This window comes from Emys orbicularis, chromosome 2 (assembly GCF_028017835.1).
Source record: "Emys orbicularis isolate rEmyOrb1 chromosome 2, rEmyOrb1.hap1, whole genome shotgun sequence".
NCBI classification, from domain to species: domain Eukaryota; kingdom Metazoa; phylum Chordata; order Testudines; family Emydidae; genus Emys; species Emys orbicularis.
Window position 1 is genome coordinate 261,036,020 of NC_088684.1, and position 13,610 is coordinate 261,049,629.

General features: G+C 38.1%; 2 protein-coding genes across 4 annotated transcripts in view; both read right to left on the reverse strand.

The window, feature by feature from the left end:
• LOC135874010 (LIM zinc-binding domain-containing Nebulette) overlaps nt 1–13,610 on the reverse strand; it is a 411,833-nt gene that overhangs the window by 83,396 nt on the left and 314,827 nt on the right. The gene's annotated exons all lie outside the window — the stretch shown is intronic.
• Nucleotides 1–13,610, reverse strand: part of LOC135875074 (nebulette-like) — an 85,849-nt gene that overhangs the window by 42,665 nt on the left and 29,574 nt on the right. Inside the window, exon 6 of the mRNA XM_065400052.1 lies at nt 5,985–6,095. Coding sequence (XP_065256124.1) covers nt 5,985–6,095 — 111 coding nt within the window. The remainder of the gene's footprint in view (nt 1–5,984; nt 6,096–13,610) is intronic.

Sequence of the window (13,610 nt, forward strand, 5' to 3'; positions counted from 1 at the left end):
AAATAAGGTAGAAAAAAGAAACAAAGAAAAGAGAAACTTGTTACAAAAGAAGAAAAGCAATGGAAAAGGAAACGGAGGAAATACCGACTGTGTAGGAAAGGGGAAGACAGAGGTTCAGCTCTCTGGGGCAGGGACCATCTTTTACTCTGTTCAGTCTCATGTAGAGAGATAGCACCCAGTCAGGATTAGAATCATAATGCAAATATTAAATACAAAGACTGTCAAAGGGGTTACTTAATCTCTTCAGGACAATGTCACAGGTAGCTCAAGAACTACTCTCTGTCTCTCACTGTGAGTGGCCATGTACCATGTGTTGATCCAAACTTAGTTTTGTATAGAACTCTGCTGCCGAGACTCCTGCAGCTTTTAGCAGCAGTGAGAAGGGTAAGCAGAGAGTTAACAGAAGATTAATGAGGAGTGTGAGGGAGAAAAGAAATAGAGACAAGAGGGAAAAATCAGCATCTATTTCATCTTTGCAGTTATTATGGGTATATTACAATATTTCTCACCAATACACACATACTCTTGTTAGCTTTATATTGTTTTATTAATTTTAAACTAGCCTATCATTTTAGAAAATTGCTATAAAAAGTGGCTTCATCCACTGAATATTTTTAAAGAAACATGTAGTGAACTGACTGCTAATCTGAATTTAAAAAGTCTTTCTGCCTCTCCAGATTTATCTAAATAGTCTGAATTACTTGCAAAGCACAGAAAATATTCAGCCCTAGCTCATAATTAGTTGATTAATTTTATAGGGCCAGTTCATGTAAATAAGCACAGGTCCACTAAAGTCTAATTAGAAGCACCCATTTTACACTAGCTGAGGATCTGTCTTACAGTCCTTACATTCTACATCTTTGAGATGATTTAGCTTTGATTTTGTAACTGGCACTTGCATCATAGTTCCTATTCATTGGGGAATGCAACTTAAACAGGTTGCCATGTAGGATGCAGAGTCGTTGGCTGTCAATCAGCTGATTTATTTTTCATATTACATTTAGAGTTCAGTAAAAGAGGCCTAATATTAAAGGATTCAGATGCCTTTCTGCAGTTATTTATCATGTCCACCTCCCTAGCCCATGTTCAAAATGGAATTTTAAGAAGTGTGCAAACCGCTATTGCTACCTCTGATATACACATTCGAAAGTCAATAAGACTTGTGCACACATATGACTTGTGCAGATATGTGCACACATATCTGAGGGCAGAATTTGACCCTTAGTCTTAAAGTGAACTAATCATTTTGGTACTTTGAAATGGCCCATAACGCCACTCTTTAATGACCCTAATGGCTCTCCGTCTGAGCCCCTTGACTCTGTGCTACAGTGCTGTCACTCTGGAGTCCATCTACACAAGGAAAATGACTAGTTGCTGAAAAACATTGTCAACAACAGCTTTGCATGGTCCCCTCTCAAATGGTGTTGAAAACTGGTTCCCTGCTTGTGTAGATGAAACAAAAATATTTCTGGACCATTACAGACTGACACCATCATCCTTTCTGGTAATGGGGCTGAAAACTATTTGGTCCCATTTACACTAGCAGTAAAACCATTTTCAACACCATTTGGGTGGGGGTGGTCCGGGGGAGCTGCTGTTGACAACCACTGTCAACAGAAAGTTAGACAGCTCTGGGTGCTTTTCCTAATATATACGCAGCATAGTATGCCAATGGATCCATAGCTTTAATGCGACCTTCATCAGAGGAAAAACAAGAATCTTGCCACACAGTAATTTCCAAAATGGTGGTGGACAAACGATGGTGTTTAAAAATGCTCTCAATTTTAATTCTGATGTTCGGGTATCAAAGGACATGTAATTTCTATCCTGGAAATTATTTTTGTGGACAGTGTACACACTTGCGTTTTAAAAGATAAAAATACATTCCTATGTGTTAACATGCTTTTCTGAAAATTGTGCATTTTAATTGGTCAGTGGGGATGTTAAAAACTCTGACTTCATTTAGACAGCATAAAGCCTGTATACATTCCAGGAGTTTCCCAAAATGGTAACTATCACTTTAAAGACAACATTGCTTAGCGGGATAAGCATGGAACCAGCTGTCAAGAGACCTGGGCTCTAGTCTCAACTCTGCCATCTACTTTGTGTGGCCCTGGGAAAGGCTGTCTCTGATTCCTTATTTGTAAAATGTGTATAATGACACTTCTGTATTTCACAGTGGGATGCTGTAAAGATTAATTAACATTTTAAAAACAAACTGAATAGGTAAACCTCTGCATAAGTGCTAAGTATTATTTTGATATACAGACTGTACAATGATAGAGCCCTATAAATGCATTCTGTAGATTAGATCATGGATGCACAAACTTTTCATAATATTAACTATGTCTTCATAGATTGTCTTCCTTCAGTTGTAACTGCACCGCCACCCACTCATCTTACCAGTTGCATCTTATTGCCCTATGGCAACTACAGTTACCTAACTAGAACAAGAATTTTCTTCTTTTTTGAAAAAGTTAATTGTGTTGTCTTCTTTTGTTCTTCATTTCTTCTCTCCCTTCCATCTGTTTGGTTTTTCTCAACTTGAAACAGGGAGAGCCTGTACCATGTGACCAGCCAGATCTCTACAGACCATCACCAAAAACTACTGTCCAGGGTTTCGAAAATTTTGGATTAGATAAAAGAATAGCACCACACACAATCATAATGTATATATAGGATGGACCGGCAGTCTCTCTCCAAATTGCATGGCATTTGTGTGAAGAAGTCAGACTGTTAATGTTCATTTCACACAAATTTGTATGTAACAGAAACACAATTTATAGAGAAATAGTCTGCGTTAAACAAACATACTTTTATTCCAACACTGAACAGAGCTTAGAATAATATTGCAAGCATATTTCCTACAGGTAAAAATATCTGTTATACTTTGGAGAGTGATTTTCTTTGGCAGAAGTACTAAAAAGGTGAAAATGTGTCGCTTTACAGATGATCACATTGTTCAGGAGATTTTACAGAATTTCTCTATTATGCAGCTTCAACCCACACTTGAGCAGGGTGTTAATGTTATTCAAAGTGGTGTGAAGGCCTACAGCACATCACAGTTTCAAATTGTCAGCACAAATGTATTGTAAGTGGAATCCAATCTTCATTTTTAAAGGAAATTGCACATTTCACACAGTTGAGTATAAATGTCAGTCTTATTTTAAAACTGAGTAAATAGTCTTAAACACATCCTAATCCTATTAGATGTAAACCCAGCATGTAAAGGTTGAATTGAGTTGGCAGACCATTGTAAGTAAACATACATTCTACTCCCTTAGGTATACTGTACTGAGTGGTGGATAAAAGAGCTTTGTCTTCCTATTCCTGCAAGAGTTTCCCTCTAACATCGCACTCTCCTCAAAGCAACGATTCTACAAACAGCCGAAGTTCCAAGAGACAGATGCTTCATATTTGGCATACTTAATATGTCCATTAACAAACTTCCATATTCAGATTTGAACGTGAAGCCTCATGTGGTTCTTAATTAAACCTTTACTCACAAAATGAGAAATCCCCAAGCAAATATTCAGCATGGTGTCCAAGTAATTACACACAGTAGGTGTGTAACAATAACTGGTGTTACATACCCCATTTTTCACTGGCAATAAAAATATATCTCCACCACATCTTAGCTCTGTATTAGCAAACGAGAAAAAAACAGTGAACTGGATGCAACAAGCTGGTTTACTAGTTTGTTCAGGCTGAATTCCCCCCCCCCCCCCCCCATTTTCCATTATTTTTAATATTCTGTTAAACAGTATCATAACAAAACATCTTTCTCCTCTGTGTTTGTTCTCCTTTATTTAACAAACTTTCTATTGTGCTGTGTTTATAGCACCAATGGAGACAGCATGACTGCTTTTTATTTACTTCCCCATCTGCACACTGCCCTCATTAATGCTGTTAACAGGCGTATGCACAGCTGTGGGAACAAAGGAGGGCTGTTCTGGACTGTGGATTTACAAATTATAATTAAAATTCAAAGAACAGTCAAGTACAGATGATGATAGTTTTTGACCCTAAAGCTCCTCTCCTATACTTCTCCTCAACTCCTCACATATCATGGGTCCCATCTCTTTTCCAACTCTTGTTTCTTTCCCTAGCCCCAATAAAACCCACCCACATCCCCAACACTCCTTTCACCATCCTTACTGAGGACTGGAAAGAACCCCCATTCCCATGGGCAGAGAGTTTTATGCTGCAAGTTCATTTCCAGAGCCACTGGCATCTTCTCTCAAGCTATGTTCCCTGTTTCATACCTTCTCTTCATCTGACATCCTGATGATTTCCAAAAGCAAGAGGAGGCACAGCTTGGCAGGTTGCAAGCAAGAGGGAAAAGCAGGGCTGGTTGTGAGTTACTCTTGGGAGTTGCAGCTCACGCATATGTCCCAGCAGTAGAAATTCTTCCTCTTCCCAGCATAATGCCCCCCTGAAATCTCCCAACAGCCTCTTAGTTGCTGACCAGCTCTCAAGGTTTTAAACATCTGGGAATTAGCCTAAGGGTTGTGTTACATTTTGAAGCAGACAGCGTTAATTAAGCTATTGTTAAAATGCCAGCACAAATTTATAAAAAAGGCCATTCAAAGTTAAGGCCTTAACTTAATTTTTCCTAAAGTATGTAACAAACATATTCATAGATTCCATGGCCAGAAGGAACCATTGTGATAATCTAATCTGACCTGTATATCAGAGGCCATAGAACTTCCCCATAATAATTCCTAGAGCAAATCTTTTTAAAAAGCATGACAGCTTTGTTTAAAAAGCAGAAAGGGCATAATATGTTATGCTGACCTGACATGACTCCAGTACCTAGGCACAACAGACCAACTTAGCCTTACCTTTAAATGTCCTTACTTTTTGGTTTATCTCATCTTTTTTACATTCCCTTAAAGGGACCTAATTATTCTAGCCAAATTTTGCCTAAAATTCAGGTTTGGTATAAATAAAGATTTTGCAAAACCTAAGACCAACAGAATTTTTTTCTTTAAATTGTTTTTTGTATTTATGTTTTTCCATCAAAATAAATATTTCTCTAGCATTTGCAACAACAAAAATGCAGCATCGAACTAGTGTATGAGAACATGAAACTGAAACCAAGTTTACCCAGTCAAAAACTTAAATAAGATGATAATGCTATTTTATCTAAGCTCAGAGAAATGTAAGAAGCTAACAAAGCATCCATAAAATATATTAGATTTTTAAACAACTCTTCCATAAATGTATTTGTAAAACAGCAATGGAAACTTATTTTTGAAAAAATTATGGGACAAATTCTACTCCTCAGTGACTCCAATGCAGTCCACTGAAAAATCAATAATTTTACAATCATAGAATCATAGAATATCAGGGTTGGATATCTATTACACTGTTGCAAAACTGCACCCACATGTCCATATTCTGCAAATATGCTCAAGAACTGTTCAATTGAACTCTTTAGGATTACTCCTGTGAACAAGCTTACTCATGTGCATAAGTGTTCACAGGATCAGGAAAAAATATCCTTTTTCTACCCACTCTAAAAACAACAAAACTTTCACAGAGGTGTATGAAAATTGACGCTCAAAGACATTGAAGCCATTCGGTGTTTTGCATAAATAAAGAGTTATACGCTGTTTTAAAGTATAAAATATGCAAATATAAATTCAGGGAACTTTTCTTTAAAACAAATTTAAAAACTAATGGCATAATAGACAACTCCTCCTCTATCATCTAGCATAAAAATAGGTACTTAAAAATCCTTTGATGCTTAACCTACACACATGCACACACACAGAGGTTATGCTCCTAGTGATTTTTAAATACTATTTTTACTTTACATATTTTATGTAAAAATATGTATTTATATAGAGAGAGATGGTTTTTGAAAGCTAAATAAAACCCCAGGGAGCACTGAAATATAACATGAACATTTTATATAGAATAAATAGACTCAACCACTACTGAAACAATGTAATAAATTAAGAGAAGAGAGTACTTACATTACTCTGGTGTTTATTGACTTCCATAGCATGCTTAACATCTGGGGGCTCCATCATATGTGCATAATCTGATGTCCCTTTTTCAGTATCATGTTTCTGTTTGTAGAGTACCTTAACAAGCAATATAGATAAAGACAGATATAATAGCAGGTATCATTTTAAAAGGATAATACTTAAATTTACTAATCACTATTTTGAAGTAAAATGACACTAGCTTGAATTTATGAACTAGTTTGCTTAATTTTGTAGTAGAAATTAAGCCAAACAAGCAATCCTACAGCTTTCATAGTACTGCATGTGTATATATACATACACACCCACCAAACGTGAAAAGCTTACATTATACCTATCATTGACATAAGCTTTTATGCTTACATTTAGAAAATGTACCAGGTTTTGATGCCTGAAGAGGAAACAAGCATCAAAGAGATGTGTTTTCACTCTCTGGAGCAAGCACTAAAATAATCCATGAGAAAACAACAAATACTAAGGCTTGGTCTACACTTACCCCCCAAGTCGAAGTAAGGTACGCAAATTCAGCTACGTGAATAACGTAGCTGAATTCGACATACCTTACTTCGAACTTACCGCGGTTCAGACGCGGTCCACACGCGGCAGGCAGGCTCCCCCGTCGACTTCGCGGTACTCCTCTCGTCTAGCTGGAGTACCGCAGTCGACGGGGATCACTTCCTGGTTCGATTTATCGCGTCCACACCAGACGCGATAAATCGAACTCGGAACTTCGATCCGCAGCCGTCGAACTACCCGGTAAGTGTAGACTAGCCCTAAAACAATAAGGTTGAAAGTTGATCAGGAGAAGGATGATTTGAAACTAAAATCCTCAATACAAAGAAGATAATACCCTAAAATGCTTGAGAAAATAGCACCTGAGAACATTGCCCTGGACTATTTAAATATATGATATTGGAAATCTGTGGAAATAGCCTATCTTGGCTATTTGCAAGGCACCAGGATTCTATAGAAGAGCCACAGATCAAGCACCCAAGGGGATATAAAGTACCCACACTGGCTATATAGTGTAACAAGATCCACAGATCAAAGATAAATGTGAAAAGTAGCTTTTTTGTAATACTACTATATTAATGCAAATCCAAAACATGGAAAACATGAAATGTGCTATATTTCTGTAGGATGTAAAACCAAAGATGGCTTTGTCCTCAGAAAACAACAACAACAACAAACAGATAAAATTTATAGCAAAACGAAAATCTGAGCCAGTATCTTGTTATATTATCTATTACATTTTGTGGCGGCAAAGCAAGTAGCCCCTAACAAGACTATAGTAGCACTCTACTGTAATCTGCTATCAAAAGATATCAAATATGCTATACAGAAATATTTTCTCTCTACCCCTCCCTCACAGGGAGTCGCTTTCATGATGTTTCCAACTCTAGCCAGTATGAAAAATAAGTCCCAAGATTGCTTCCAAAATAGGATCATCCACTTTGTACCATCCACTTTCCTGGTTCAACATTTAATTTTTTATACTGAAATGTTGGCTGTAGCTCCAAAGCTACCAATGTGAGGAACTGTATGTTAATTGCACTAAAGTATCCAGTCATTTTTGTGAAAACAAACCTTTTTCAGTAGCTCAGTGGAAGTGTATTTGGCTTGCAACTTGACAGCTGTGTTCTTTATAATCTCCTTTCTCAGTGCTCTCCATTTAACTTAATTATGTAATAATGTAATATTTTATTTTGCAAGGTGTAGAATCACAGAATTATTTTTCATTGGAACAAGTCAAAAGTTCATCTAATGCAATCTACCCACTTGGAGTGCAAAGAGATCATATATCCATAAACTATTTCCCATAATATGGATAATCAAGTTTGGAAGATTTCTAGAAATGGCAATTTCACCAGCATTCTTGGAAACATGTTATTTATCTACAGTAAGTTATCTTGTGTTTATAAATTTCTTCCTATTTCATATAAATTTTCCATGCTGTGGCATATTAGTTTTTATTTTTAAACATTAGTATATAGCACAATAAATGTGCTGTATGTAAGAACATAAGAATGGCCTTACTGGGTCAGACCAAAGGTCCATCCAGCCCAGTATCCTGTCTGCCAACAGCAGGGCCGGCTCCAGGGTTTTGGCCGCCCCAAGCAGCCAAAAAAAAAAAAAAAAAAAAAAAAAAAAAGCCGCGATCGCGATCAAGATCTGCGGCGGCAATTCGGTGGAAGGTCCTTCGCTCGGAGCCGGAGAGAGGGACCGTCCGCTGAATTGCCGCCGAATAGCTGGACGTGCCGCCCCTCTCCGGAGTGGCCGCCCCAAGCACCTGCTTGACAAGCTGGTGCCGGCCCTGGCCAACAGTGGCCAATGCCAGGTGCCCCAGAGGGAGTGAACCTAACAGGTAATGATCAAGTGATCTCTCTCCTGCCATCCATCTCTACCCTCTGACAAACAGAGGCTAGGGACACCATTCCTTTATCCATCCTGGCTAATAGCCATTAATGGACTTAACCTCCATGAATTTATCTAGTTCTATTTTAAATCCTGTTATAGTCCTAGCCTTCACAACCTCCTCAGGCAAGGAGTTCCACAGGTTGACTGTGCGCTATGTGAAGAAGAACTTCCTTTTATTTGTTTTAAACCTGCTAAACATTAATTTCATTTGGTGGCCCCTAGTTCTTATATTATGGGAACAAGTAAATAACTTTTCCTTATTCACTTTCTCTACACCAGTCATGATTTTATATACCTCTATCATATCCCCCCTTAGTCTCCTCTTTTCCAACCTGAAAAGTCCTAACCTCTTTAATCTCTCCTCATATGGGACCCGTTCCAAAACCCTAATCATTTTAGTTGCCCTTCTCCGAACCTTTTCTAGTGCCAGTATATTTTTTTGAGATGAGAAGACCACATCTGTACGCAGTATTCAAGATGTGGGCGTATCATGGATTTATATAAGGGCAATAAGATATTCTCTGTCTTATTCTCTATCCCTTTTTTAATGATTCCTAACATCCTGTTTGCTTTTTTGACTGCCGCTGCACACTGCATGGACGTCTTCAGAGAACTATCCACAGAAAGATTAAAGATTACAGGTCCTTCAAACAGCCTTAACTCTGCCCCATGCAATAACAATACATTATGATGAGTGCATTTTAGTGTTTGTGCCAGAGATTAAACTGATTTGTATGGATAAAATAAGTCTTAACTCTCTCTCCTCCCCCACCATGGTGTCAATATAGGACAGAGTCAAGATTGTTTTGGTACCTTGACTATGCATTTCCATACTTAACATATTTAGTTTTCTTCAAGTTTAACCTTAACTCCGAATTTCCTGAGTTACTAATGCTTGTTTTTGCATAATTACAACATTTTAAAATAATGTTTACCTTTACATTTATCATTAAGTTACTGATAGGAACCCTCAACCTTAACTCCAATTTAATCTAGTGTTATTGGTTTTGGTTTTTTGTTGTTGTTGGGTTTTCTGTTTTCGATCTAGGAATATATATAAAATGTGCATGCAGTAGTAGAGAAAATGGCATGTAATATGTACATGAAATAATTATGTTACCAGATATGCTTTTGAAAACAGAATTATAACTAATAGCCAGGTGGGCTATTAATATTTGCTGCTTTTCAAGCAGAGAGAAAATTATGGACACAACATACTTCACCATAACAAAAGCATTAAGAATTATACGTAACAGTTTAACATTGTGTAATATGGGTACCAATCATAAAATTGAAGGGTAACTTTTACAAACTTGGATGCCAGTTTTGGTCTCAATAAATTACATTACAATGGTGCAGTAAAGCTAAAGAAACCACTTACAGTACATCTTAAAGTAACAGGAGGGCTCTGTTTATTAGAAATAAATTAAGTCAATGATCTATGACTCTCCTGGAAGTCGAACATGGAACTTAAGATTCACTTGATTCATTATCATCATCAAAAACAAGCAGAAAATATTGTTAAACATACATATATATTAACTGCTTCAGCTGCTGTAACAACTGCTCAAAAGAAGAAAATTAAACTGTCTGCTGACATGCTCTAATCTTCAATTTGCTTTGGGTCCTTTTTTTCCCAGATACGGAATAACCAGAGCAATTTTTTCTCATGGTAGAAACAAAGTGATGGAATGTGTACAATCTTTTATGATGTTCCTTATATCATTTCCTTCCTCCAGCCATTTGAAATGCTTTATCTTTGTGTGTGATACCTTCTTAAAAAAATGTTGGGGGGGGGGGCCTCAGAATTGTTTTTCAGAGTTGAAAAAGACAAGGCAGAAAACTAGAGTTTGTTGGGAATTTTCCAGTGGAAAATGCCATTTTTGTAAAATCAAAATTTTCTGTGGGAAAATTCCATTTTTGCTAGAAAATGTCTATTTTTCTAATGGGAAAGTAAAAATGATGGCTCCCTGGTTGCTCACCTGGAAGGCTCATCTCAATTCCACTTTCTGCCTGCAGGGAGAAAGTAAAATTAATAAGAACCTTCTAGATGGACAGCCAACAAGCCAAAACATTCTGTTTCATCTCCCCACAAATGAAAATTTTCTGGAAATCCCTTCCCATGAAAATTTCACATTTTTTACTTTTTGTTCCAATTCAGGAAGGAAAAGTTTTCAAAAATTCTAAAATTTTGCAAGAATGGATTTCCATTCTCCAGACATTGAAAAACAAAGAGTAAAAAGGGTTGTTATAAAAGCTAACAAAGCTGGTCACATTTGTGCCTCCACTGTACATCACACAGGGAAGCAAAAGTATAAATACAACCAAAACTGAACAGCAAGCACAGGAAGCATAGCAGAACATATAATCATGCCCTCTCTTGAGTATGGTAGAACCCCCTCCATATGAATATTATGTGGCTGGAACACTACAGGGTGAAATCTGGCCCCACTAAAGTCAATAGAAGTTTTGTCAGTGACTTCAGTTGAGCCAGGCTTTCCCGCACAGAGTTCAGGGGAAGGTAATTGTAGGTGCGGAGTGGCCTCTCTAGGTGCCACTGTCCTGTCTGAAACCAAGGAATTTTCCATGCAACTTCCCCAAGTAGTCTCTGGCCCACTCAAAACGCTGGACGAATGTGCCTAATTATCACTGTCAGCATTTAAATTGTGTAAAATTTATAATCAACCCCCTGTCATGGTCCAACAATCATCTCCTTCAGAAAGAGAGCACGGCTTTTCCACCCTGTTTGTAATAGTCCTTCCACAAGACAAATGGTAGCACAACAGCCAGTGAACCCTCCCTCCCATTCCCCATCTTAGATTGTTCCTTGAAGAAAATGACAACATACTAAACTATAACCCCACTGACGGAGGAGCAGCAAATATCATCCTACCATCACTGAACTGAAGCTTAAAAACTTTGCATTTGCTTCCTAGATATCACAGTGATAGACACAATATTGATTAGATTTGGATACTGTAAAGAAGATTTTCCAGGAAAGAATCCCTCAGGAGTTCCTTCAAAGCAATTTTAAATTCAGCTCTGTAGAAAAGTAACCACCCACCTCCTCTTCCCCTTTTGGGATAATGTCTTGAAAACTCTGAGTTGAAACTTTTTGTAAGTCATTTTACCACTTTCTCAGTTTTTTTCTATAGGATGGGTTGATTTACACCACAAGTTGGAAAAATATATCAGCAGTCTTCAGTTTTATGGTCTGTTATGATTTATACCAGGGGTCGGCAACATTCGGCACGCGGCTCGCCAGGGTAAGCACCCTGGTGGGCCGGGCCAGTTTTATTTACCTGCTGACGCGGCAGGTTCGGCTGATCGCGGCCCCCACTGGCCGCGGTTCGCCGTCCCGGGCCAATGGGGGCGGCGAGAAGCGGCGCGGGCGAGCGATGTGCTGGCCGTGGCTTCTCGCCGCCCCCATTGGCCCAGGACGACGAACCGCGGCCAGTGGGGGCCGCGATCGGCCGAACCTGCCGCGTCAGCAGGTAAGTAAAACTGGCCCGGCCCGCCAGGGTGCTTACCCTGGCGAGCCGCGTGCCAAACGTTGCCGACCCCTGATTTATACTTACACTTAAAAGGGGATATTATAAACTTCAAAGAAAGCACTGGTGATATAGCATGGCACCTACTGTATTGCATATTTATTTATTTAGGAATATTGGATGGCTGGGCAAAATCTTCAATAAATGTTATCTGAAACATTTTTTTGTGATTTTTTTTTTCCTGACTCAAATGTTTTTATTTTTAGTCTCAGATCTTTTCCTTAACATCACTGGTGTGTAAGAGAACATGATTTCATACATGAAATATGAAAACATAATTACTATACAATATTCTCACTTGGAATGGATCCAGGAGCGAGTCCCATGGCAAACTAGTTAACTGATGCTTTATAAATCAAACCAAGTGTTTAAAAAGCATTATACAATTTTGTTAAATTATAGATTGTAATTGTGATAAAGTATTTCAACTTCTACTATAATCAGAGAGACAAGGTGAGTGAGGTAATATCTTCTGTGTAAGCTCAAAGGCTTGTCTTTCTCACCAACAGAAGTCAGACCAATAAAAGATATTATCTCACCCACCTTGTGTCTCTAATATCCTGGGACCAACATGACTACAACACTACTTGGTTTTATAATCAATCATGTTATAATGACATGTCATGTTGATGTCATTTTAGTTACTGTTCTGAATTAACTTACTGCACTAAGTATTCAGTTTCAACATACTAGAGGTAAAATATAATTCACATTAATACATTTGCTTATTACAGACATTGACTGATATATTGCCACCATTGTGGAGTTTTCAATGCTGACTTGATAATTAAGTTTACAAAGCAAAACCTATTTCCTCCATCTAATTTCAGATTTCAGTGTTTCCTTTTACTATGAACATTTTCTTTCATTTGCAAAAGGAATGGTTACAGTCTTTAAAGTACTTCCATAGAACATCAGTATGTTTAATGATTGACTTATTGTATGTAATATGAAATAGGCAGTGTGGTTTTGCTTCATAGAATCATAGACTCATAGAAGATTAGGGTTGGAAGAGACCTCAGGAGGTCATCTAGTTCAACCCCCTGCTCAAAGCAGGACCAACACCAACTAAATCATCCCAGCCAGGGCTTTGTCAAGCCGGGCCTTAAAAATCTCTAAGGAAGGAGATTCCACCACCTCCCTAGGTAACCCATTCCAGTGCTTCACCACCCTCCTAGTGAAATAGTGTTTCCTAATATCCAACCTAGATCTCCCCCACTGCAACTTGAGACCATTGCTCCTTGTTCTGTCATCTGCCACCACTGAGAACAGCCGAGCTCCATCCTCTTTGGAACCCACCTTCAGGTAGTTGAAGGCTGCATCATGTTATGCTTTTTGCTTTTGCTGGTCTGGTAGGTCTCTAAAGAGTCTCAAAAACGTGTTTAAGATAGAAGGGGGGAAAGGGGAAGAAATACCTAAAATGTGCAAATACCTGGTGGGTATACAATATTAGTTCAACATATCCCTTTAATGCAGTGGTTAGCAAACTTTTTTACTGGTGACCTCTTTCACATAGCAAGCCTCTGAGTGCGACGTCCCCTTATAAATTAAAAACACTTTTTAATATATTTAACAGCATTATAAATAGTGGAGGCAAAATGGGTTTTGGGGTGGAGGCTGACAGCTCATGACCCTCTATGTAATA